The 27,601-nt window shown below is 51.9% G+C and overlaps 1 protein-coding gene across 3 annotated transcripts; it reads right to left on the bottom strand.

The window, feature by feature from the left end:
- Nucleotides 1–239: 239 nt before the first annotated feature.
- Nucleotides 240–27,486, bottom strand: LOC119393321 (rRNA 2'-O-methyltransferase fibrillarin). 3 transcript variants are annotated; one of them, XM_049416210.1, is made up of 10 exons: nt 27,382–27,486; nt 26,169–26,436; nt 12,465–12,589; nt 11,938–11,988; nt 11,385–11,479; nt 10,927–11,097; nt 8,129–8,261; nt 6,400–6,512; nt 2,058–2,203; nt 240–382 (listed from the first exon to the last, which is right to left on the bottom strand). In XM_049416210.1, exons 1-10 carry the CDS (start codon nt 27,392–27,394, stop codon nt 358–360), a joined length of 1,140 nt encoding a protein of 379 aa, XP_049272167.1. In that variant the 5' UTR covers nt 27,395–27,486; the 3' UTR covers nt 240–357. The 3 variants fall into 3 exon arrangements, with proteins under 3 accessions (XP_049272167.1, XP_049272166.1, XP_037516205.1); XM_049416209.1 differs by having other exon boundaries at nt 12,465–12,599; nt 26,176–26,436; XM_037660277.2 differs by having other exon boundaries at nt 12,465–12,599; nt 26,173–26,436; nt 27,382–27,485.
- Between the last annotated feature and the right edge of the window lie 115 nt (nt 27,487–27,601).

Raw genomic sequence — 27,601 nt, 5'->3', positions numbered from 1 at the left:
AAATTTGTACGTGTTTATACTAGTTGGTACGGATTATATGCCAACAATAAATCTCGAGAACATAACTTCGACGAAAATTTCACTATTTCGCGAGGCACAAACAACAAAACCCAAATACGCAACTACGAAATGAGCTGCTGCTGTCTGGGGACATGCAACGACTCAACTGCGAGGTAGGTTTTCAACTAAGGCGCATATCACAACTGAAAAATGACACCATTGGAAAGAACCACACGCCGTTTTGTGAAAAGATGGGTTTATTACAGCTCACACACAAGCAGCGCGCCTTGTGATTCTGGTACGAGACGATAAAAACAAAGAAAATAATAAAAACAGCAATGCACCGGGTCCCGAGGATCACCCTTCAGATTTCTTCGGCGGCCTGTAATTGAAGAAAGAAATTAGTCATTAGTTGGCAGAATATTCCTGCACAAGTAACGGCGAGAAATTGCCGCGAGAATAGGCTGTTTAACAAATATTTGGCACATTTGTAGAATATTATTCCTAGGCGACAATGAGGCGGCATGGCGCTGCCATCTGCCGGACTCACGCGAAAGCCCGTTTTATTTCACTACCTCTCCCTAATGCGCGCGAGGTCTTGAGCGATTGAGGCGTCTGCCTCAATGTTGACCTCTGTGTGCGTAAAGTGAGAGAGAGAAAACATCCTTCCAATTTGACGCTACAGGCAGTTTACCTTATCACAATGTGAATATTATGATAATGCATGACCAGCACCTCCATGAAAATGAAACACAAGCCTAGTAGTCTATTGAAGAGCTGTCCACCTTGCCCACGGGAAAAAGCAGCTGATACATTCAGTTCTTTATGATTAGCACACCTAAAAATGTTTACAGGGTAAAGGAGACATAGTCCCACACATCTTTCTCAGTGAACAGAAGTCCTGCTCATCAGAACACATTTTTCTGGTCCCTTAAACGTCCCATTTTACATGACTCTACTGCAGTCTTTAGCACTTTGCGTACACCTAGGCAAAACACAATCTTTAATGGAGATGATGAATAGCATAGCATAAATTGAATCGTACACAGAGTAGTGCACCACTAATAATAACAGTATACATTAAAGAACCTACTGCCAACCACGAACGAAGGTTCCTTCTTTTGGCATATCAACATCCATTAAATGAAAAACAACGAAAAAGCTTTGACTACGGCTGCCTGTGAGCTTATCTGCACATTCTTAAAGGGGTACTGACACAAAATTTCGCGGCCGAGATAGCCTGCTGGATCGATTTCCGTGTACGTGCGTGTACAATCTGCAAAATATCGACAGCGAATAAAGCTTGGAAGGTATTTTATATGAATTTTGAAGTTCGCGTGCACGATTCAGCATTATAGGCCGCACCTGTTGCATTGACACCCTCAGAGGTGACCCGAGGTGACCCCCCTACTTCCCCTATGTAACCGTTGTAGCCGGTACAACAAGTTATGATGACGTCGTAGCCGCCATTTCTGTTTTGACGCGCGCGCCGCTACGCTGTTGGTGTCTCAAGGAAATCGTCGCCAAGAGACGACAATGAGGAGGACGAGGACAACGAGGACAATGATGGCGACGACATCGCGCAGCACGTGCGGCAAGCGTGCGAATGCGAGGAGACGACGCCAACAGCGCGGAAGTGCGTCACACTTCTGTGTGCTGACGTGATCGAGCGCTGCAGCCGCTAGGTGGTGATAGTTGCACCCGGAGGCTTGTCGTTTTTGAAACCGAAACTGACACTGGTCGGTAATGAGGAGCCTGTAATTAATTATCTGTCGCGCGCTGCAGCAAATGATGTGCCGTGTTATGACTAACAGGCCCCCAGCAACACATTGCAGCAAAAAAACGCGAGGCCAAAATTTTTGTGTCAGTATCCCTTTAAGGGCCACGTGCACCTAACATTCACATGACCAGAATGTTTCAAGTTGACAGTGGTAACTATAACAATCTAGGGGACATGACAAGAAGGCAGTAAAAGCCCAAGCCCAAGTATGTGACATCTCACAAAACATAATAGTACAAATGCCTGTTCCCACCACAGGGTCTGGGCAGAAATGTACCTGTACATGCCAACGACCACAGCGTGGTCCCTTTCATAGGGCTCCAGTGTTATCTGCTCCTGCGGCTTTAGCCGCTCCTGCTTCAATTTCTCGACTTCACCAGCAAACACTGCCTCGGGCTCAGCCGTGGAGTCGATGCAATTTGCCTGCACATAGGTAAAAACCAAACAAACCTTGTGAATGTAAAGACACTTCGAACTTTCCTAAACTTCACGAAAAAAAAAAAGGGCACGCAGCCACAGTTCACGACAGAATGTGTAGGGATTGTTATGATGTGCCCAGTACTTTCATGTGGTGTGCAGTGCTGGCCAGTAGAAAACTGACATGCAAAGCAGCAGAGGGGAGGAAGAAAAAGAAGACAGCGAGAGCTACGACAAGGGAACGAAAGGAAGCAGTTGCAGGCCACAAGAGCTCATCGGGTCCTGGTCCCGAAACCCAGCCGCTGCCTGGCGACTGCACTGGCCCGGTTCCCTTTCACTGGTCGCTCCCGTAGCTGGCGCCAGTCCACCGTACTTGGATCCAGGCGAATTCCAGACCTGGGCCTACTGTTGGCTTTCTGGGACTTGTTCATGCCACGCCTACCCTGCCGGCTGCTCCTGTCAGTCCATGCCAGACTCCTATCTACCATCAGCGTGATCCTTCGGCAGACATTGACCACCACACGGTGAGCAGTTATGAACATTACATAGCACATTGGGGGAGTACCCAATTCAGCTGACCTTGTCAAGAACGTGCGTCGTGTTTGTAGTACTTGTATGTTTTCTCTGAGCTCATTCATCGCGATAACTTGCACACCATTCTTTGTTGCAGAAAAATTAATCACTCCAGCTGCAAACGGCCTCGTTCCTCTCAGCAACGAATATTTTATCCAAGTTGCCATGATCTCAAGAACCTTCCTTCACAGGTATCAAAGTGGCCCGCCTAGAGCCTCATCCCCCAGCTAGCCCGTGGTGCTCACACCCGCGCCAGCTCGATAGTTGAAAACAGCCACTCGGTGGAAACATGGCTGACACAGCCAACGCCAGACTTACGTTCCAGCACATTCCGTTTTTAACATGTTTCTCCCTCCCGGCATCTAGTCACTATACTACCACACGTCCCCTGAACACGCCCTACCTCACGGGCCCTCATGACAGTCCTCAGCCACCATGTCCACTCGAGCTTTCTTCCACCTGGCGCTCTTTTACCACGGATACTGACCGGCCTGCAACACATTGGTTATGTGGCGCCTTTGCACCGCAACTTCTTGTTCACGGCTCAGTGGATAAAGGCTTCCTTTGGTTAGCCGATTGCACCGCAGGCATGTGCACTCAAGAGGTCTTGCGGTGAGCCTTCCTTTGTTCGCAACCTCTGACCGTTGCACTGCACCACTTTCTGGGTTAATCCCCAGAATTTTTTTGAAGAAAACTTTCCCAGATGGTCAAATTAATTTATTGCAGATTTTTAATGTATGAAATGTGTAAAGTCCAGAAAAAATTGTAAAAAAAAGTTTGGAACAGTATTTTGGTGTCAGCATCACTCAAAACTGCAAAATGGTCAATTGTATTTCAGAGCATAGTATTTCCTGAAACACGGGTGTACACACAGTGCCTTACTGCATTCCGCACACATAAAACAAGTGTCCGTTGTCCTCTTGGAACGACGAGTTGTGTTGGCACACACATGGCATCTATTCCTCGTGCTGATGCCTTGGGCAGAGTAAATTCAGTAAACAAGGAGAGCGAGAATACCTCTTGAGCACTGGTAATAAACAAGCTAAGAGCAGTTGGAAATAAATTTCTGCCAACTCTGCAAGGGAGTGCCAATAACGATAAAAATCAAGTTTTGCGCGCCACTGTTGCAATCACGAGGCGATATCGAAACCACGAAAGGGCATTGGCCATCAGCGCTGCCGCAGACCACACAATGCGCTGAAGCTAGAAATCAGTGATGCTTATCTCCACAACAAGGTAGAACAATAATTTCAAACGCTTCTTGTAAGTCCTAGGAGGTGGCAGCACCTCCCAGTGAGCATGCATCACTAAGGTGCGAAATTTTAAATGCAGTGTCGTATGGCAAACACTTGGGGGACAGAAAACCGCCACCATACATGAACGGCAAAAACACTCAAAGAGTTAATAAACACACATTTGCCAACTATCTGATTAGTGTGCTTCTTCTGTGCCCTGCGAGAGAGTCAATGATCCAACCAAAGTGCCTGGGTGCATTGTCAGGTGGAGGAGCGTCGCACCCTTTCCTTGACCATGGTCGTAGCGCAAGCCACATAAAAACCAGTCTCCAAAAATGTGAACAAAACTGTTTCTCATCTATTTTTAATTGCTCAAGTTGCTACGAGGCCACAAAGGTAGTGTTGTCAATCCTACATGTCAGCACCATGTCAGAGCAGAGGCTAGGGGCAGGCAGTGCCTGCGCAGAAGTCTTTCTCTGGGCATGTGCCTCTACAATATGAACTTAATCCCATAATTACTGGCTATGGTAACGCAAATTTCTGTTTACAGTCGAACCCGCTTATAACGAACTCGAAAGTGTCGCAAAAAGTGGTCGCTATATATCAGTAGTTCGTTGTATATGGACTCGCCTTTAAAAACGTGCGCTTAACGGCCAAGCCTTTTTTTTTTTTTATGTGCACCCAACCACTCCGGTGACAAGCTAAGCCTTTTCGCGTCGTGAAGCGACGCCCGCTACGTGCTCACGAGTGAATTACCCGCCTTTGCTGTGAACTGACACCGTTTCACCGAAGCGCGGTACTGCCACGTGGAGCCGATCTCATCCCTGGCTAGTTGCGTGCAGCGCATCCCCTACTCGGCTCCGGAGTCACTGCCAGGCCGCTTGCTGTATGCCATATGCGCGTTTGTACGTTCTTCGTGCCTGCTTCACTCCGGACCGTGCACGGGTGCGGCGAGTAGCCTGTTCGTTCAACGCGGCGAAAACAAACATTTTGCAAGCAACACATGCTCTACGTCTCCACGATGCTCTCGCGGCCCTGCACGACGATGCGCGGCACACTTGAGTTCTCACCTAGTCAAACACGCAGTATACGCTCGCTGTCAGTACATCGACATTTCTCGGTGCCCGCGCCGCTCAACAGCAGCGAGCTACTTTCGTTTCTACAAAGCGAGGCGCGGCGAACTTGTGAATGGCAGCATGGCGCGCTTGTACCGCCAACAATCCGCACAGTGTACAGCGTACGCCACATGCGCAGCCGAGCAGGTATCTACAGAAGACTGCGATATAAGGTTGTCAGCTATAAGACATAACTGCACGTTCATCGACAGCCGCCACCTCGCCTTCGCTCTTTTCTGGTGCTTATCCGCGAAGGCATCGCCGCAATCGCGCGGAAATCGTTATCACCGATCGACCGGTCTCTTCCGTTACCGAAAAAGACTGACAACCTTTTGCTTGCGTTCCAAGGCAATTGTTTGGTTCATCGTAGGCGGTCGTAGCTGCAGAGAACGGCATCGGGAAAGGTTACCGTGCGAAAGCTTACCGCAAGGCTTCATGCTACCTCCTTTTTTTTTTTTTTTTTTTCCTCACTGCCATTCTGCCACCGAAGAAAAGGCTCGAAAGTGAGCGACCTCGCTCGCAGCGTCCAAAATCTGCATGCGGTGCTCGCCAATCAGGATACAGTCGCGAGTAAACTGATATGGGGCACGCGCCCCTCTCACGCTTTAGAAGGCCTGTTTTAACTTTTTTTCGCTTCGTATGCGCCATATTTTTACCGCGACCGTGTCTGAAGTGTTCGTTGTAAAAGTAGGAGGCTTTGAAAAATGTTCGCTATATGTGGACGCAGCTTCAATGTTTAGCAGTGTAAAATCGTAAGTGCACCCAAATATGGTCGTTATAACCGATAGATCGTTATAAGTGGGTTCGACTGTACATAAGTGCCTAGTGAAAGGATACTTTCCGCAATTCACCAGGAAATCACCATGCGCGTAATCACAAGTCGTAGTATTCACAGCTATCACCGCCAACCATCTCACAATGAGCATAACCACTATTTCCTTAATGGCAGGCATAGTGTAGCAGAATTGGCAGTGTACTGCACTTATCTAACCCCTTTCACGCCACGCTGTTATCTAGATTTACAAAAAAAAAATGGCCAGTTTAGATTCCTCTGCACAAACTCTCCTACTTTCTTTTGCACAAGAGCGTGTGTGCTGCACCCATGTATTGGAGCATTAAGACAAAGCGGCTTGTCCATGGTACTGCGAGAGAAAAGGTAAAGTGCCATCAACAACCTGAACTTGTCCTCGACTGCTTTTATCAGAAATCTTGCGGGGATGCTTGCACCCCCTGATAAATTAAGTTGGCTAAAAGAAAAGAAAAGAAGACCACCACAGACCTTTATGGATATGACGAAGTGCCCACCATTTTTGAGAAAGTGGTGAGCATTTATAGCAACTATCCTCGCCTGGTCAGGCTGAGCAACATCTGCAAAGATGGTGTCCACCATGCCTGCAAAGCAATCATGTTTATATAAATATTTGCACATGTCACTGCAGCGTAATGACTTAAATTAAGACTACATAGTAGAACGGGTCTTTTGAGACTGAGAAAACACAACAACTGTCTTGCACACATGTAAATTTCCAGATGTGCGAATAAAAATTCACCGACGACTATGATACTGCCTAATGCAAATTCTGAGTGCAGCTTCATGTTGGGGCAACGCCGGCTGTGTTTGAAGTCTTGGCTTTCCGCAGTCATAGGTAATGTAACATTCATTACATATTGCCACAGGCCCGTTCTAAACTCTCTTGGGGCAACTAATACAAGTACCCATGCAAGGTACCCACTACGCCATAAATCATAATTTTTGTGAAGTAGGACGGCACCCATTATGCCATTATTTGTCTTTCTGTGGATAAGCGAGGTAGCCGCTACACATCTGTAAGGTATTATGTGCACTTTGTTGATGCTGCATGTGGCTGATGAAGATGAATTATGGCTGAGCACTTTGCAGTGGGTGGGAAGCATTAAAGCACACACTCATTGCGCAGTTAGCATTATGTGGTGAGTGGTCATTATTTTACTCTTCTGCCACGCTATATCACATAGGTTAACGCGATTCCTTGCCCGACATGACGCCTGTATAGGGTCTTTTTGCAAATGAGTTTTAAGCACTAGCGTGGCTCTGCGGTAGAATACTCGACTGCCACGCAGAGCACCTGGGTTCAAATCCCATTTGATCCTGGGTATTTTTTTTTTCTCATTTCATTTTTTCATGTCTATCGGTTTTGCCACTGACAGCGATGCCGCTCAATGCAGGAACGGGCGCCTAAGAGCTGCACTCTAATAAATTGATGCACTCTAATAGAAATTTTGCTGAAGAAAGTCTGTAGCAACGTGGAACATCAACTAATGTAAAATTCCGAGCAAGCGCCTCCCCTCAGCAAGTTGAAATTACCGGCAAAGTGGGGAAGGGGGGAGGGGGCACTTTCTCGAAATGACACCCAAATTCAAGATGGCAGCGGCAAAGCTTTCCTGCCAGAAAAAAACAACAACAACAAAAAAAACGTGCACATGGACTTCCTCAGAAGTCTTCACGCTGCTGTTCGCGCCACGGTGCATTACAATGCCTCACAGACACAAGAAACAAAGAAACTGTGATCAGACAGCAGGAAGCATGGGATATAAGTACCTTCGATGATGAGCCAACACAACAGCTTTAAGCAATGGAAACATATCTCGGAAGCCTTACTTTTGCTAGCTAATCGTCATAAGTACCATCTTGGAATAGAGATTTCGAAGATCGTACTTTTGCTGGCAGGACCTCGAAACCGTCATGGGTGTCTTTTGGTAAGCTCGAGATATGATTATTATGTGGGGAAGAAAATGTGCATATATTTTTTTAACAAATTTTAGGTGCAGGTAATTAGAAATGGGGCTGCTCAGCAGCACTGGATCGGATTCAAGCAGGCCAGTGCTGCGTGATCAGTGTGCGGAGTGGGTGGCTTTCCCGGCACAGCAGGGGGAGCTTGCTCGGAATTTTACAGTAAGCACAAACCACAACAGGACACGGTTGGCGAACGCGAACGAAAAATAAGACCGGTGATAAGTGGGAGCCGTACCAACAAGCATCCTATACTTGTGTGGATGTCGTGCATCCTCAATGATAGGGATCACATTCGTCCTCTTCTGTGCCACCCCGATGAGGTCACGACCCGACCTGTGAGAGAATTCGACGGCGTAGACCAGGCCCTCCTGCGTGAAGAGTCATAGAACAGTTATTTGCAAGGGTGAAGGGAAACTAATGCAGTTGAAACTACAAAACAACTCGATAATGAAAGTAAACAAAATTTCAAGGGGCTACTGAAACATTTCTTGAGTAAGGTAAATGCACCCCTCAAGAGCATGTAGGGTAGCTCGTAGGGTTAAACCTCAAGACAATATTTTGCTGCACCATTTGCTGGTTTAATGACACTATGCATAATGACACTATGCTTCTTGTTCGATGCGTAGCGAACGGGGAGCTGCTTAGAGTTCTTGAAACAACGCGGTGCCCTTGCTTTCCCGATCACAAAGGGCTGGAGCTTCTGAGACCCACCCACGTTGGCTGCCAGCAGAACGCTCACGCGGACTTTACTCATTTTGCCGCCATGACACGGGCTACCCCGGTCGTCGAGAGTCTCGCTTGGCAGCATTTGCCAAAATAGACCGATCTCGTCGGCGTTGAAGATTTCCGCAGGTGAAGGAAGTCTGCCAGGCTCACATTAGGGCTGATGCAGTCCTGATACAGCCCTGATGTGAGCCTGGCAGACTTCTTCCTGTTTCCAAAGCTCAAGAGAAGCCAGAAAGGTCACCGTTTCAACTGTGTTCCCATCATCCAACGGGCTGTTACAGAGTCTCTGTAAGAGGTCACAACAGCTGACTTTAGGGAGCCTTTGAAGCGTGGCAATCGCATTGTACTTGGTGAATCGATGCCAAAAGAAAATATTCTGAAGAATTTAAACAATATGCACCGATCAGATCAATTTCATTTTACCAGGCCCAGTCTCGTTATTTTAAGGACAGACCCTTTACAGGCTACTTTATTGCCACATGCATATCCCTTGCCTCTACTGTAACTATCCCTTTCTACCCACAGCCAGAAGTAAAAACGCTTCTTTGTTCCTTATTCTCTTGACAACCCAGCTGACCGGTCTTTTCATTCCACACTTGGATGAAACGGTGAATGCTCGGCTGACCATGTTGTGATGCTCGTTGAACTACTGCCGCTGCAGAGTATAACAGAGCTTCCCTGAGGGTCGCGAATGTTGAGCATAAAAGCAAATCTGTCACATTCTTGTCGATCATAGAGCCAGAAATAGGAATTGTAAAAGGCCACCTCAACATCTTCATATGCAGCTGTGCTAAACCGTGGGGCGCCGGAAGCAGCAGGCTTCTAGTCTATGTTGACCCTCATGTCGGCCTTGTGCCAACATCACTTCTTTTTTTCTATGTTCAACTCCGACGATTATCGTCAGCTTTGTGGATAAGAGCAGCTTCTGTTTCATGGCAGCCATCGCGTTAAAAAAGCACTGACATGAAAATTTTCAGCAAGCTTTTTCTGCTTCAATAAAAGGCCAAGCCCGCAAGAGCCTAGAAAAAATAATCACATCTCGGCAACAGTTGGGCGAGACTCCTCGGACTCGTAGCAGCCTCATTACAGCGGCCTTCGACGGCAGAATGGGATCGACCCACAGAACAATCCCCAGATGCCATGCCATAATTTGGGCCAGGCGTCATATGGAAGCAGGGGCCGAGAACGCAGCTGTGCCTAACCCCTCTGCCTTGGCGACAGTCTTGACGACGACCTGGAAACTAGCGGCGGAGACAAATGGCTTGCCTGGTTGCTACTGAGTGACAACTGTAGGACCTCAACAACGTCGACGACAAGTACAATGCGACAAGGAGTCGACTTTGGTACAGAACCGACCGTATGAACAGTAAGAATGTTCCATTAGGGCGGCGACTGCGAAGCCATGGAGGCTAGATTGAATTAGGGCTACGAGCTGCACCTAACTTACAATTGGAGTTGGATTGTTAACTCACTAAGAAAGTCAGCTTAGACATTGTTTGTGAATAGGTTATCTTTGCATGGGTTTCTGTTCGTGCGAATTTTGAGCTTATACTTGGTCTGCAGTGTTGGGGTATCAAGCCGTTTGCTGTGCCACCACCGTCTCTTGAGTCTCTCATTCCACCCATTTCAGGCGCTCATGAGTTTCGTGACAAGATTTCCCTACACACTGATGTTAAAGCACGTAGGAGATGGTCACATTTCTGTTGTCCCCGCCTGCGGTCCATGGTGGCCGCGCCTGCCACGGCCAGCGCCGTGCAGAGCCCAATTACCAGCACATGCCATGCACCACACACACTTCCAGCGTCATTTTCACTTATTTCTCCAGAGCATCCCTCTTGCGGTGTTCCCGTAAGCATTGTCATGCTCAAAACTAGTTCACTATAAAGGATAATTCACTTTAATCAAGTTCTGCATAGTTGGGTTTGACAGTATATTTCACATAATTAGGTGGGCTCCTAAAGAGGCAACTAGGGCTGGTCTGCCACCCACATGGACCTGCCCTATTTGCACACATCTCTTGCAAATTGTTTTTGAACCTCCCCATGGAAAAGTCACACGTATTACATGAGTCCCGTAATGACGACGAATACATGAAGGGTTCTGTGGAATAGAACACGCTCATTGGCATGGACGCACCGTTGTGAATCACTTATCTTGGGTGCCATTAGAAGCCAAAGTTCCCACATCAACACCACAAATGTAGTATGTGCACTCGGCGATTCTTGCCACAGGCCTACACAACAATTACCTAATTGCTACGAGTCACCTCGAGCCTTTGTAAAGTGCCCACTAGAACACCAGACTCACCGGCCCAACGATGTCGGCCACGTGAGAGACAGTGGTGCCCGAGGCTGCTCCAAGGTAGAGCACCTTAGAGCCTGGTGGCATGTGTATCTGGTCTACACCACCAAGGATGGCTGCAGCCAACTTGGACCGGAAGGGGTTCCATACCCTGTACTCCATCTTCGCCTCATTCTCCTGAAATGATGAGACAAATAAACAATATGGAATAAAGGAACACTGCACAAGCTAGACTGCAGCAGTGTACACATGACCCCAAAATTTCAAAATGTGCTGAGCTAACCAAGAAGAAGGGTGCTAGCCCTAAAAGCATGTGCAACAGCAGTGGAGGGATTAGTGGTCAACCATGAGTAAGCTCCTTCTCAGAGGTAGATTATGACTGACAAAATAGGGAGCTTTTTCACTGCATTGCATCAGGGTGGTGATAAAACAGCTCCTGTGGCAAGCTTCTGCAGTCAGCTTACCTCAACTGAGATGCGCTTCTCTCCATAGACAGACTCTCCGACCACAAGGTTCTTGGTGACCAGGGCATCTTCTTTTCCGCGTGCAATGAAGACGCCTGGACAACGGGAATAAATGCTTATCAGATCACTCGAAGCTCGGAGGGAGCAAACAGAGGGTGCCAATCATAGAATGCCACGGCCAACAACAAGCCTCATGGATTTTCTACTGTGTAGATGCTACATTACTCTTGGATAAACGTTTCAGAGTTTTTGGTGTAATAACAACAACGAAAGGAAGGCCACTGAAAACCACCCGAGTGGGTTTAACAGCACTGCCTGATTAAGCAAAGACAGACAACACAAGAACGATAGGGCATGTATTTACTTCTCACAACAAACGCTTCGGCCCAACAATAGGCTCAACTTATTGCTGGAGAGATCACCTTGCTAATTTCTACATGTATTGAGGACAAGTCAGCGTACGATAAGTTATTGATATAATGACCACTTTTTGCAGAAATACAGAGTTTATAGTAAATTGGTTCAGCGATATCTTTAGAAATGAGCTACATACCTTCATGCCTGTGAGGCTCAATGAAAACTTTCTTGCCTCCCCTGAAGCCACCTGCAGTTGAAGACAAGAACTGTGAGAGATGCACCTCTCCCATTCCATATGAGCTCATATGGCAATTTTTATGTGATAAGAACTTGAAGGAACAGGCTGACATTAAATGCACACTAGATTAAATGTCAAACTGCAGAAAAAATAACAAAAAGAAGAAATTCAAAAGTGTGACCATGTTTTTTACATGCCCAAGGGTACATCAGTTATGCCGACTAAACAATGCAGCAAAACCTTGTTAATTTGAAATGACGAAGATCGGGGGGAAAAACACTCAAACTATGCGGGTTTTCTAATTAACTAAACACACACACACACATCTGAAGACTGGATACAGGGAAGAATTTCAGTCGCAAGAGCACACGACCTTTAATTCATGAACACTGGTCTGCATGTCTGGTAGTTTGCGGCTCCAAGGGTGCATGTGTGTACACTTTTACCATAATTGGACTAATCAAACGCAAAAATCTTGTACTCACCACGTCCTCCACCACCACGGCCTCGTCCACCTCCCCTGCCGCCCCTGTCACCCCCTCTTCCGCCACGACCCCCAAAGCCACCACGGCCTCCGAAACCACCACGACCTCCAAAGCCTCCACGGCCTCTGAAGCCACCTGGAACAAGCAGAAGACTATTAACGAATGTTCCTGAAAATGTTCCAGATAATCAAAAGCTCCTCAGCCACTGCCCATGTGAACAACGCTATTGCCAGGCTGTCAAAAGACTCCCAACAATCCCAGAAACTTTTTAACAAATGGCAACTGCTATCACTGCAGCTGTGCTGGCAGTATGATACAAGTTTTTGTATGCGACCCACAGCCAGTACTAGTTACATGTAGACTCAATAACGCTCATAAGAAGTGGTGCACATGGCAGTCCTTTATGAAAGGGAACACTCAAGTGAATGGCACGTCCTCTGTGGCAACTAATTAGAGTACCACAAGGATGAAGCATATACACTTTAAGCACCATCTATTGGCAAGCCTGACTAACCAAGCAGTGGAAGACACTGCACTGCAGGCCCTGCCCTTTGTGCAACCGTTTAACAGGGAGACAGTTTAGCGTGTATTTGCCTATCAGCTGTTCTTGGTTCTTCTGGCCACCAACAGATCACGCCAATAGCAGATGTGCTGCTCTTGCTGCCACTCTAAGCAGCTAACAAAGGGCACAGCCCATATGCATTTACTTTTATGAAAGACCACAGTGTACATCACTTCTGTACCACTTTCCAGGTTGAACATGCGATAATGTGTAACATTTACATCTAATGGGTTCAAGATGTTTTCACTCTAAAGGTACACAGCTTCCTCTAGCTAGACACATGTTTAGCCAGAGTGTGTGGGAATTCAGGCGTCCGCAACCGGTTGCTCGACGCCATCTTCCCTTGGATAATTCTCGTGTCTCTCTCCTCTCGACCGGACGGGTGGCAGCTGGTCATAAATCGCTGTCACTTTGCTGCCACCCCACCCTCAAAGGTTAAACACGGTGCCCCAATGGCCCAATTTTGGCGGGATTTGGACCTCGCTCGCGCTCGCCGAGGAGCAGGTGCGCGCGCGACGAGGTTCGGGAGAGACCACTTGGGGACCTCGGAGGGTGCATACACGTTTTGGCCATCTCCGGCCGGCGGCGATCCTTTGTTCTTTGTTCTTCTTCGCCAGCCGGCGGTTACGTCGTTTTGTCGGGGCTCCGTCCTCGGCGGGCGCGCGCTCCCCTCCGCGATCTCGAAGTCCCGAGGCAGCGCCTCGCGATCGTGCACCGTATGTTCCTTTTAAGTGTTCCTATGTCTGTTCTGTTTCTTCTGCTCTGGGGTGCGAGATCGCGGGAGCGCTGGCCGAAGGGTAGGTCGGCTCTCCAAACTTGCTTCTTTGTTTGCTCGTTTTGTAGGTGTGCCATTCGCGGCCACATTTGGTAACTTGTATTAGCTAATTGGTGTCCTGTGTAATTATGTTACATACGATTGGCTGTGTCGAATTATTGATCTCTTTGTAATCCCAGTAATAAATCACTAATTTGGAGAGTGTCGCCAAGGGTCTCCCTCGCTGCGCGCGACGGCTTGCCGTCCCTTCGTGGTGACGGGCCGAGTTCTCGCGCGCAGCAGTTCGAACAGTACACGAGCGCGGGATGAATGAGGACGCGGCGCCCTGCATGCAGCTCACAGTGCTCGAACCCGCGGTGGTGTCTCCACGGTCGCCGCCATGGCTGCGATTGGCGCTGACTAACACTCCTACGTTTAATCAACATATATACCCACAAAGTGGACGGGAGGATGACCGCCGCCGTAGCTCAGTGGTAGAGCATCGGACGCGTTATTCGAAGGTCGCAGGTTCGGTCCCTGCCGGCGGCAAGTCATCTTTTCGTCCACTTTACTTTCTTCACATTTATGTTCTAAATACTACAGATAACACCCCCTATACTTTGTGGGGATTGAGGCTTGCCCGTCGCCATTGCACGGGTTTTTCGCCTATTTCTGCCATCCTCATGTCCGATCATGTCGCTCCCCTCCTCCGCCGTCCTACGGCGCTGGGCGAGCGGGGGTGACGTTAACCCCCTCACCCCGGCGCCGGATCGCGATGGTGGCGCCACGTTCGAGTCTCGCGTGCTCGCGTCTCGCGAGACGTTGCGCGCGGCGGGGGAGGCAGACTCTCTCTGGACCTCGTAGGGTAAACACGCATTTTCTTTCTTGTCCGTCGGCTCCTTTGTTTGGGCTCGCTCGGACGGAGGTCGCCAACGGTGCCTTGCGCCAGCGGCGAGCGCTTACCTTACGTTGTCCTTTCCGAACGCTAGGCCGAAGAGCGGTGCGGTGCATTCGTGCGTGGTCATACTACGCCGAAACCGTACCTATCGAAGCCAACGCGAGCGGAGTTTGCCCTTGCTCGAGCGATCGGGCCCTGTTTTGGTCGCTGATCGTGAGAGCTCGCAGCATAGTCGCGAGGGTCCGTTTTCCCTCAGCGGCGTGTCCCCGTGAGCCCTTTTGCCCGCGGAGACGTGCTCGCGGCACCCTTTGTGTTGTACTTTCGCCCGTGGCGTGGTTAAGCCTGTTTTGCTTCTCCCGCAGCCTTTGGGAGCGGGCGTTGTACTGCGTTGTGTGGTGTTGCCGCAGGCAATAAAGTGTTGCGGATTTCGGGAGCAGTACTGTGTACTTGCCGCGCTACGCTCGGCGCCTTGTTTGCGCTCGAACGTACGTGTGCAGCGGCGCGCTAGTTCACGCGAGGCGACGGCAGACGCGGCCCTGTGGCTCGCTAAGTCCGAACCCACGCTAGTGGCCGTACTCCTGTGAGATACGTGCACACTACACTGGCGCCCAACGCGGTATCAAAAGCTCATTAAGCTTTTGACTGCTCTTAGCGAGTCAGTACGCCTGTGCGTCTCGGGCTCGCCGCAACATGTCTAATTCGCGGGATTTTTGTCCGTTGACTTTTCTGGCGGATGCCGCGTTGCATGAGAATGAGGCCAGTGCCTCTGTCGAGGGGACCTTTGTGCACCCATACGTGTCGCAACCACCTGTGGGGACGACACAAAGCGCCTGCCAGCTCCCTTTGGAGATGGTGCGTCGTTGCGGACTGGGCCCTTTGCCCTACCCGAACGGTGCGCTCAGGCGCCTTCGACTGCTGCAGTACCCTTTGTAATGCGTGGCAGCTCGACGGCACAGTGCTTTCAGTCGGTTCCCTGTGGAATTGACGGGGCGCAGGCTTTGGCCCTTGCCGACTTTTGCCCGCCGTCAGCCGTGCAACCGACAGTTCGACCGCACGCTGGGCAGGCGCCTGTATTGTCGACGGTAACCGCCCCCAGTGGCAATTATGTTCGACAACAGGTAAATCCCTCTAGGAGCCTCTTTTGCTCTGGGAATGGCGCGCAGGGCGGTGGTCCTTTTGAAACCGCACCACTGATCGAGCTGGGAGACTGTTCACCTTCGCTCGACCGCGCCAACGCACCAACGGCTTCCTGTGAAGCAGGTGCGACGCAGACGCTGCTGCAAAACGCCGTCGAGATGATCCAAGCGCTCTCGGGAACTGTCCAAACGCTTTCGGCCGTTCCGAAACGCGCCCACCCCGCTGTTATGTTGCCTGTGCCAACATACAGCGGATACGGGGATTTGCTCAGCGCCCGAGACTACCTTGACTCTCTGTCACGTTATCAGAGAGCAATGGGCTTGGACGATCAGGAGGTGCTCGGACGCGTCGTCCCGGCTGCACTGACTGATACGGCGGCGAGGTGGTATCGGCTTTCCGGTTACCGAGCAGCAACCCTCGAGGAGTTCCGCGCGGCCTTTCTGCGCGAATTCCTACCCGCTGACTACGAAAGTAGGATGCGGCGAGAGCTCGAGCTCCGTACACAAGCTCCTGATGAGTCGCTTCAGGAGTACGTACGCGCGATGGACGACCTTTTTTCTATCGCTGAGCCCAGGGCCTCGAACGAGGAGCGCGTCGAACGGGTGATTCGGCAGGCACATCCGACCTTTTCGGCGTACCTGCGCAGCGGTCGCTTCCGCGATTTGGAGGAGCTGGCCGCCGAGGCAAAGCGCATTCAAGGCGACCTTCTCGCCGCGCGTGCCTATCGCCCGCCGCCGCCAGCCAGCGAGGCCCTTGAGCCGCGCTGCGCATGGCGAGGGGCCGTGCCCCAACAGCAGCCCCACGGCGCTGCCTTTGCGCCTGCCAGTGGCTGCGCTTGGGAGTTGAGCGCTCGCGCTCTTGATCCCTATACGCACGAAAGGCGGGCAGCCTGTGCTGCACCACCTGAAACCCACACGAAGGGACGCCATCCGACCCAACGCAGTGTGGGCGACGCTCGTCGATACGTATCCTGTGATAACGTGGCGAGCCGATCACAGCAGCTCGAGGCTGCTCCGCCTCGTGATAGAGACCGAGATGGAGTGCGCTGTTTTCGCTGCCGTGAAAGAGGGCACATAGCAAGGGAGTGCACCGGATCTAGGCCTCCTGTGAGGCAGGGAAACGGAATTGCGGGTCGTTCGTGAAGGCACGGGCGACCCAACCTTTGCTTATCCCCTCTGCGTACAGGGCAAGCTGTCTTGCTGGTACGCACGCGCCGTTCATTCCGGTCATTATTGCCGGCCGTGAATTTTCGGCGTTGCTGGACACGGGCGCTAGCGGGACTGCCGAACGACATTCACTCTTGCGACAGGCGTGGCCCATTCGGCTGGCGCCGCAAGGTTGACTGTCAGATGGGGAGATCGAATGAGACGCGCGCGTTTTGTTCATCTCCCAGGGCTCAATGTTCCTGTGATTCTCGGTCGGGACTTTCTTTTGAAGACCGGGATCGTTGTGGACATTGCGAATGGCGGCTATCGTGATGGGCCCTTTTCCCAACTCAAGCCGTTCTCAGCCCTCCGGCGCTTACTGTTGCCTTTGCTGCAGAAACGTCGGAACCGTGCCACGCGGAGAGTTCGGGGTCATACCCCTGCTCAACGCATTCCTCCTCTCACAGTCCCCTTTGGGAACGAGAGGCACGGCACGAACCGTGTCGCGCGCATACTTCGGGGTCATACTCCGGCAGTACGCGCTCGTCGGCTCGAAACCCCCTTTTGGATCGACCGGCACGACACGAAGAGGCACCACATCCTTTGATCGCCTGTGCGACTCATTTGGATGATACACAGAAGGCTCGTCTGTCGGCACTTTTACGCCAGTACGACGAGCTCTTCACCGATCAACCGGGCTGTACCGATTTTGTCAGCCACGTGATCGAAACTGGCGACGCGCTTCCTTTGAAGTGTAACCCCAGGCCCGTCAGTCTCGCCAAAAGGCAGATTATCGACGGCTTGCTAGACGACATGCTATCGGCAGGCATTATTCGCCGTTCGTCTAGCTCCTGGGCGTCTCCAATTGTGTTGGTGCCTAAGAAAGACGGCAGTCATCACCTGTGCGTCGACTATCGCCGTCTGAACGGAGTGACTCGTAAGGATGCCTATCCGCTCCCTACGATAAGCTCCATTGTAGGAAACCTGGGCGCATTGTAGGAAACCTGGGCGATGCACGGTACTTTACCACGCTTGACGCCTCGAAAGGTAACCTACAGGTCCGGATGGGTGAGCGTGACCAGTGCAAAACTGCTTTCACGTCCCACAGAGGGTTGTTCGAGTTCACTCGTATGCCCTTTGGTCTTTGCAATGCTCCGGCGATGTTTCAAAGACTCATGGACCGCGTCCTCGGGGAAGCAAAGTGGTCATACTGCTTGTGCTACCTCGACGACATCGTGATTTATTCACGAACCTTCGAAGAGCACTTGGCCCATGTTGCCGATGTGCTCGAGAGGGTGCGGGCTGCTGGGATGACGTTAAATCCTGCGAAAGCCCAATCAGCGCAGACCCGTATTCAGTTACTCGGGTTTACGCTGGGCGAAAGCTCCATTGAGCCGGATCGGGAGAAACTTCGAGCAATCCTCGATTTCCCCGTGCCCAAGGACGTACGTGGCCTTCGCCGCTTTTTGGGAATGGTTAACTTTTACCGTTCTTTCATTCCGTCCAGTGCCCGACTGCAGGCGCCCTTGACCAAGCTCTTGGGTAAGTCTGCTGTTTGGCGATGGGGACCTGAGCAGCAAGAGGCGTTTTGCCGACTGTCTAGCGCCATTGCGGAGACAGCGCAGCTCAGACTCCCCGACCTGACCAGACCGTTCGTTGTTCAGACTGATGCGAGCGATCTGGGATTAGGAGCCGTTCTCCTACAGGAATACGATGGCGTGTTGCAGCCATTGGCCTTTGCCAGCCGCTCCTTGGAACCCGCGGAGAAAAATTATTCCGTTACCGAAAAGGAGTGCCTCGCCATCATGTTTGCACTGCGGAAATTTGACGTCTACCTTGATGGGACGAAATTCGTGGTGCAAACGGATCACAGTGCACTCAGCTGGCTGATGCGGCTCCGTGAGCCTGCGGGCAGGCTGGCGCGCTGGGCTCTCCTGATACAGCACTATAATTTTGCAGTGCAGTATCGAAAGGGGAGCACCAACGTGGTAGCTGACGCGCTATCTCGTGCCCCAGTGTCTGCCGAGAACCTTGATTCCGGTGCGACAGCCGCTAGCGGTGCCTTTGCACAAGCAAGCGGTGGGGGCGAAACAGCGGCTTCGCCGCCGTTCGGCGAAAGGGGTGAGTCCGCCGCATTCGGACGAACCCTGGCTGCTATCCAGGCAAACAGCGCACCGCGAAGCCGGCCAGCTGGTGAGCTGTCCAAAGGCCACGATGCCGAGTGCGAACCCGTGACGCCGACGCAAGCGGCGGTTGCTGCGGTCCTGAGTGGGCGCGATACCAGGTTCCCCTTTGGGAGAATGGGAATCGCTTTCAGCAGACAAGAGCTACTGAAGGCTCAGCAAAGTGATCCGTTTTGTCGCGAAATTTGCGACGGTCTCAGGGAGACGGAGCGCCGTTACGCTGCTTGCCCTGCAGCGGGCGCGGAAGGGGGGCTGGAACCAGCGTGTGTCGCTGAGTCCCCTGCGGATTCATATTTGCTGGACCATGACGGGCTCCTGCTGAAATACGTAGCCACCGATGACGAGTCCATTGATCCGTTTAAGGTGGTTATGCCCAAAAGTCTGAGAGCCGCCCTGTTGCGATCCTCTCACGACGAACCCATGGCCGGTCACCTGAGTGGCTCCAAAGTTTTCGCAAAACTGAGCAAGACGGTGACCTGGCCCGGCATGAAGCGTGACGTTTATCGCTATTGCCGTTCCTGCCACGTCTGTCAAACGGTGAAGTCTAGGGGTGGCAAGCCACATGGTCTGATGAAACCGACTGTCAGTGAGCGTCCGTGGCAAGTGGCCACCTGCGATCTAATGGGACCTTTTCCCAGAAGTAAGCAGGGGTTCATTCACCTCATGGTAGTCGTGGATCACTTTTCGAAGTGGGTGGAATTGTTCCCTCTTCGGAAAGTGACAGAGCGAGCGGTGCTCGAGAAGCTGCAGGAAGTGTTTTGCCGGTTCGGCTTTCCGGAAAGGCTTATCACTGACAACGCTTCGTATTTCACCGCTCGGATGTTTGGTGTCACGTGCCGTTCCCTTGGAATTGATCACTGCACCACTTCACCCTACCATCCCCAGTCCAATTTGACGGAGTGCGTCAATCGTACGCTCAAACCAATGTTGGCGGCCTTTGCCGAAAGTCAAAGGGACTGGGCAGACCATTTGAGCGAGCTCGCGTTCGCCATTCGAACATCCGAGAGTCGCTCGACTGGTTTCTCGCCCGCCTTCTTAAATTTTGGAAGGGAGTTGGCAAATCCGGTGACCAGTGTCATTCAATGCCAGCTCGGGGACGAGGAGACGCAGCCAGACTGTTCGGCTTACGCGTCAAAGCTTCGGGACCGGCTTTGTCGAGCTTTCTATGAAGCAAGGCAAAGTTTGGCGTCGTCTAGGGCTCAGCAGAAGGCCCAATATGACCGCAAGCATCGCGACCTAGCATTTGAGGTGGGCGATCTTGTCCTGAAGCGCAACCACGCCCTTAGTGACGCGAGTAAGGGGTTCTCAGCCTCGCTCGCTCCTAAGTGGCTTGGTCCGTACCGAGTGGAGAAAGCTTGGACTCCACTCGCGTACTTGCTGAAAGATCCCATTTCTGGAAAACTCAGCCGTGCCCATATCGCAGACCTGAAAGCCTTTGCATCACGGTCTGACGAGCTTGCGCCAGCGCCCTGTGGCATTTCGCGCAAGCAACGGGGCACACCCGGTGCGGCGGACCGCATTCGGACCCCGCATCGGTATAATCTGAGGAAGCGGTCACCTTTGTGATTTCGCGCCGGACGGCAGACTCTGTTTTCCGCAACCGAAGGCCCTCAGTTACTTTCTAGCCTCAGTATGCTAGCTTCCTTACGGCCAGTGCTCGTAAAGAAGTCGGCCCGCCCAGTTTGCTGCTAGTGTTTTCTGTTTTTATTTGAATACTCATTGTATTTAATACGTTTTTTCGGTTGTGTTTGCCGCATATTGACTGTCATTTTGTTCTCTTTACTTTTTTTTTTCGTGTTTTATTTCTTGTACCTGCGGAAGCATTCGTGAATACTGGTGCTTTCGGGGGGAGAGGAACGAAGGACGCTTTGCGCCTTCCCACGCGAGCGCGCGCGGTTGGCGACATGACACCGCGAAAAGTGAAGCGCAGTGGCCTTGGACGGCGAACTTGGGCCGTGCTTGGCGAAAGAGCTGCTATGTGCGGTGACGTGTGTGCGTGCGTACGTGCGTGGTGCATTGGTGCGTCCCTGGAAGAGTGCGCGTGGTGAATTCGCCTCATCTACGTGGACACTCGGGTCAACGACCCGCTGACGCCGGACAGACCAGCGGTGCCCTGCTCTCGGCCGTCGTCGAGAAGCCTGGCTGCCCTCTCCGTCATGGCTCCTGCGCTAGGCCAGCTGACATAGCAGCTATGCCTGCGCTTTGCCGACTCCAGGATGCCTCGCAGCCAGTTCGGGTCGGCCTTATTGATTCCAAAAAAAGGGCCGGCTGTCCCAGCGAGGTCTCCCGTCATTTCAGCCGAAAATTCGGGACCTTCGCACCACCACTGAAGTGGCGTCGTCGGACCCACAGACGTCAAGAGCGACAAACCATCGGTGAGCCAGTTCCCGGTGTGAGGACTTCAAAGAAGCCTCCTGCCACCGCCTCCCCCCCTCCGCGCTGTGGACGCTCTTTCGCGCAAGCATCACGAACACTTTTCTTAATTTCCTTAATTACCTCCCTTCCGCAGCGCCATTTTATTGTATTATGTGTTTCAAGCGTATTATCTTTGTTATTGATTTTTCTCGCATTATAATGTATTCTTTTTTTTAGCAGCAGCTCCAGGGCTGGACTGAGGCTAGTGGTTGCTCATGGCAGTGTTATTTTAACTGCATGGGTGACCGCCGGCTGCCTTTGCAGACCGGTAAAGGGCAAATTTAGGAGAGGGGGATGTGGGGATTGAGGCTTGCCCGTCGCCATTGCGCGGGTTTTTCGCCTATTTCTGCCATCCTCATGTCCGATCATGTCGCTCCCCTCCTCCGCCGTCCTACGCCGCTGGGCGAGCGGGGGTGACGTTAACCCCCTCACCCCGGCGCCGGATCGCGATGGTGGCGCCACATTCGAGTCTCGCGTGCTCGCGTCTCGCGAGACGTTGCGCGCGGCGGGGGAGGCAGACTCTCTCTGGACCTCGTAGGGTAAGCACGCATTTTCTTTCTTGTCCGTCGGCTCCTTTGTTTGGGCTCGCTCGGACGGAGGTCGCCAACGGTGCCTTGCGCCAGCGGCGAGCGCTTACCTTACGTTGTCCTTTCCGAACGCTAGGCCGAAGAGCGGTGCGGTGCATTCGTGCGTGGTCATACTACGCCGAAACCGTACCTATCGAAGCCAACGCGAGCGGAGTTTGCCCTTGCTCGAGCGATCGGGCCCTGTTTTGGTCGCTGATCGTGAGAGCTGGCAGCATAGTCGCGAGGGAACGTTTCTCTCAGCGGCATGTCCCCGTGAGCCCTTTTGCCCGCGGAGGCGTGCTCGCGGCACCCTTTGTGTTGTACTTTCGCCCGTGGCGTGGTTAAGCCTGTTTTGCTTCTCCCGCCGCCTTTGGGAGCGGGCGTTGTACTGCGTTGTGTGGTGTTGCCGCAGGCAATAAAGTGTTGCGGATTTCGGGAGCAGTACTGTGTACTTGCCGCGCTACGCTCGGCGCCTTGTTTGCGCTCGAACGTACGTGTGCAGCGGCGCGCTAGTTCACGCGAGGCGACGGCAGACGCGGCCCTGTGGCTCGCTAAGTCCGAACCCACGCTAGTGGCCGTACTCCTGTGAGATACGTGCACACCACAGTCAAACCTCGTTAATACGTACCCGCTTTAAACGTACTAACGGTTAAAACGTAGTTGCGACGAATCCCCGACCGAGTCCCATAGAGCCCAATGCATTCGCTGACCGCTTAAGCCATAGTGGTTCGCCATATGCCTACCGGTTAGTGCGTACCCTGCGTACCGCGATAACTTTTTGTGCCATAAAATTTTACTGTGCCGCTCAACTTCCCGACGCCAGAATGTGCCGCCGAAGGTCTTCCGCCTTTTTGAGAAGTGCGCAGATCAGTCGATCCCCGATTCCGACTTACGCGCGATTGCGGCGACGCCTTTGCGGGTAAGCATCGGGAAAGAACGACGGCGAGGTGGCGGCCACCGACAAATGCGCTGACATGACTTATCGCCGACAACCTTATCACAATAAGTATCTTCAGCTATCTGCTCGGGCACGCGTGCGGCGCAGCGCTACTTTTTAAGCCTACTGCACGCTTTTATTAGGTGACAACCTGAACGCGCTGGGCCGCCGATCGCTGCTGCTTCGTTGTGCGCGGCCGTCTTCAAGGCTGAAGTTGAATTAATGGCACAAATGCTCGGGCAGGGTCGAAGAACTTCAGCCATGTACCAACTAGCCATCCAGCAAACGCTACTAAGCCGTCATCAGGCGCGCACCGCTTTGTAGAAGCGAAAGCAGATCGCTGTTGCGTAGTTAGCGTTGCGAGTCGTGGGCGCCGAGAAATCTCGCTGCATTGACGCTATCACACTAACGCACGTGTACGATACAGCAAGCGTAGCGCAGTTGTAACCATACTGCACGCTTTTTATTAGGCGACCACCCAACGCGCCTCCGTACGCTGCCAGGACCGCTAGAGCATCGCGGAGTGCGCATCGCTTGCATGAAGCTCGTCATCGCTGCGTTAACCGAACAAGCTACTCGCCGCATCTGTGCACGATCTGGAGCGAAGTGGGTACAAACAACATTCCCATGATAAATGCGCGCGTGCGGCACGGCAAGCGGCCCGGTAGTGACGGCGTGAGCCGAGTAGGCGACACGCTGCACGCAACTAGCCGGGAGACGATCGGCTCCACGCGGCCATACCGCGTTTCACTGGTACTGTGTCAGTTTTCGTTTAGTGGCAGATCGCAGTTAGACGCGCACACATAAACCACGGAAATCAGACACTCTCCGTTCTGTCGCTATGTCGGTCACTGCGTTGACCGCGTATCCCGGACCCTGTAATAGTTTCGAAATGCTCTTCGGCGTCTCCACTACGCGTTATCGGGCAGTCGTGCGAGTGTGCCAGGATCTTTTCACCACTTTGGCAAAAAGAAAGAAAAGGCTTTGCGGTGGGTACTTTAGGCAATATTTGCTGTGGCACTCTATTTATTTGCTGGCGGCGATGGCGTGCGCTATAGGAGATGCAAATTTGTACTTGGTGTTTAATGCGTACTACCGTTTAGTGCGTAGTTATGCCGCGTTCCCGGCCTGTACGTATTAACGAGGTTTCACTGTACAACTTTCCTTGGCGTTATTGTCTGTTAGTTCTCATTAATACTGCTCCCCCATGGAATTCGCCAACACAAAACATGTACAGGCGCTCTCAGAATAATTCGGAACGCCGGACACGCAGCAGCGCGCCGGCGGAGTATGTGCGCAGAAAAGTAGTACTATGGTCTGCGTGTGCGCGGTCTCCCTAGCAAGCAAACGTTGCTCCGTGTTGCACCTAGATTCGAGTTGTGTTGCTACAAAACGGTGCCCTGTGTGTCCCTTAGCGTTTTGATAAAGGGAGCTAGGTGGGTGGTGTCTGTGAGAAGCCGCGTCTGCGCATGCACGCACGTTGGAGCAGAGCCGTCGTGCGTGTTCGTGTGCTTGGATGACACTTTTCTTTTGCTACTTTGCTTCATATTCATTATTTGATCAGATTATTTCCGGCAGGCGACTGTGACTAACGCTCGCAAAGGACGGTCATTTCATCTGATGCAACCGTGAACATATCGGTGGCCAGATTGATAAGGAGATACGAATATATTTGGAACACGGTGTAAGAATATTCAGGTGTTGACACTGCGCGCGCCTAAGCAGCCAGAAAATGTTCGGTCGTCGGTCTGTTGAGCAGTGCGCCATCTAATGGCTTGAGGCGAAGAGCGCCCGCGAGTAGCCGAATCACGGTGGTGCTGCGTCATCGCCGCCACGCTCGCCTTGTGATAATGCTAAAGAGCACCTAGCGCTACCCTTTTGGTGCAAGACAACGCCAGTCTAGATGCACTAGGGAGTGAAACTAGCTCGCTAGGGAGGCCGCGCATGCGCACACCGTGCGTGCATTTATCAGCCGGTGCGCTCCGCCGGCGAGCGGCTGCATGCTCGGCGTTCCGAATTATTCTGGGAGCGCCTGTACTAGAGGTGTGCACGGGCTCCGGGTAGCCCGAAAGCCCGACCCGGCCCGCAAGCCGGGCTCGGGCGGGCCGACGTATTTTCACTTCGGGTCCGGGCCGGGCTACTTGGAGTTTTGTCGGGCCGGGCTCGGGCACGGCGCAAAACCCAACGCAAGCCCGAAATATAGAGAATGAGCGGGAATTGTTTTCCAGCACGCATATACAGCGCCTTTTCCACGACCGCACTTTACCGCTTTTCCTTTCCATTCGCTACTTTAAACAAAATGGAAGTGCTCAGGTGAAGCACTGCCTCTGTTGCACTCCGACAAACAGAGAAGAACACCACCTGAGCTAGTGACGGCGCCACGCGACTGTTCGCGTTAGATTTAAGGCCAAATCCCATATGAGTGAAAATGCACGCGACAGCGACGAGCGACCCAACGTAGATCGCCTTCGTGCAAGCTGACGCTTGCATGGGCACACCCCATATACGTGACGCCTTTGGCGAGCGAACTCCATTGTTGCTGGCGTAAGGCCGTCTACTTGTATAGCTAAAGTGCCGCGCTGTCGCAGGTATGCAATGCAAATAAAATATTTGTTGCATGTTGGTACGTAAAACGTTTACCGTTGTCTCGCAGTATCTTTTATATGCACGTGCATAATTATTACGTTATTTGTTGGTGTACAGCATGATGTGCTTAGTACGTCGCTGATTGTTTTCGCAGCGAACCTTCAAAAAGCCAGGCCGGGCCGGGCCCGGGATTGTGTTTTCGTACGTCGGGCCGGGCCGGGCGGGCTCGCAGCCCTTTGCCGTCGGGCTCGGGCGGGCCTTCGACAAAGTCAGCGGGCCCGGGCCGGGCTCGAAAATACGGCCCGTGCACAGCTCTAGCCTGTACATTCGCGCTCAATATGGGTTGCAACATGCTGGCTGTGGATGAAGGGGCCCCAAGCCTGAATGGTTACCCTGGCAAACGTTAAATTGGTTTAGAGAATACCAGTAAACGGAACAGTTCAGTAGTTTTTGCTATGTCGTCTCCACTCTAACTCATATTGGGCGCAGCTGTACATTGTGTACCAAACTGCACCAAGCACATACCACGTCCACCACCATCCCCGTCGCCGCCGCCGCCGAAACTGCTCCGTCCTCCACGATCACCAAAGCCTCCACGGCCGCCACGAAAGCCGCCACCATCACCACCACGGTCGCCAAAGCCTCCACGGCCACCACGACCACCAAAGCCTCCACGGCCGCCGAAGCCTCCGCCACGGCCACCACGGTCACCGAAGCCTCCACGGCCGCCACGATCACCAAAACCTCCGCGGCCACCTCTGCCGCCACGATCACCTCGAGGAGTGAAGCCTACGGGCAAGCAAAAACTTCACAACAGCTCTTCACAAGATGAAAAGACACAGCGGCAGGCTTTCCACCAAAGCTGAACATAATCGCTCAGCTTGAAGCACCCTGCCGGTATTGGGTTTTGTTTTCCGACTTGCCCCGATGATGTCACTAACACCACATCGTCAGTTAGTGGCTTCAAATCAAGCTATTGAGGTTCTAACACAAAATACAGGATGGATAAAACACGCGCCTTCAGATAATATAGAGCAAAAGTAGCAATAACACTTAAACAAAACAAAGATAAATAAAATAGGGCACTTTCAAAACGACGCGCGCAGAGCTACGTGACTACTTCTGTCTAAGAGCTCAAGTATACACTTCACAATTCGTTGCTGAAGTTGTTGCTAATTTCGTGAGCACATGCGAACCAGAATTATGAACACTTGGCCATCTAAGAGCCACGGCTATGTAGAGACGTACTCCGATTTGGGCAAGTTGGTACGATATACGATAAATTTAAACAGCACAATGGGAAAACGTCGGCCTGTGCATTCGTGTTTCTTTAATGTCGTCTTTTGTGATGGTCAAACTCGTAGAAAGGCGGTGTTCTTGATCAAAACAACCAAGATGGTGACGGCCACACAACAGGCCGCAAGTGCATAGGGACAAGGACGCAATTACGAGCAACGCGTATTTAACGCTGAGAAGAAAGCCTTAACATCACTTAGGAATGAACACAGGAGTAGGAGAAGAAAGATGTTGGACACAAATTTGTAACAATCGTCCCTGTCACCGCAAGACGGCTGCCCCTCTTCACGCGTGCAGCACTGAAATACCGCCTAAAAACAAGAGAGTGACAACTTCAACGCCAATTTATCCATTACACAGTTCCCTGTTTCCGCACTGAATGACCTCACAGCCTTGAACGATCGAAAAATCAGTAAAAAAACTAATCATGGAGATTACCTGGCCGTCCCATCTCTTCCACCACGTGTTAGCAAAAACCACGCCAGACCACGCTTGCTTCTTGCGGCAGCGCGCGTTGTAGAGAGGGAGGAGCGGCAGAGGAAGCGGAGAAAGCCTGAAAAATAAATTGCACGGACACCGCAAGAAAACGTCATGTAAACAATAAAACTAACAATTTCGTAAGCATAGTCTTCGAGACACCACTTATCAGTTATCCGTC

The sequence above is a fragment of the Rhipicephalus sanguineus genome, chromosome 5 (assembly GCF_013339695.2).
Source record: "Rhipicephalus sanguineus isolate Rsan-2018 chromosome 5, BIME_Rsan_1.4, whole genome shotgun sequence".
Classification (NCBI taxonomy): Eukaryota; Metazoa; Arthropoda; class Arachnida; order Ixodida; family Ixodidae; genus Rhipicephalus; species Rhipicephalus sanguineus.
This window is presented reverse-complemented; position numbering and strand designations above follow the sequence as displayed.

Bases quoted from the DNA above. Each gene is read 5' to 3' on its own strand.
- LOC119393321 (XM_037660277.2), bottom strand. The intron at 8,262-10,926 runs GTGAGTCTGGTG...CTCTTCACGCAG, and splicing joins TGGCCGACATCGTTGGGCCG to GAGGGCCTGGTCTACGCCGT. The intron at 2,204-6,399 runs GTCTGTGGTGGT...ACCTATGTGCAG, and splicing joins ACTTCGTCATATCCATAAAG to GCAAATTGCATCGACTCCAC.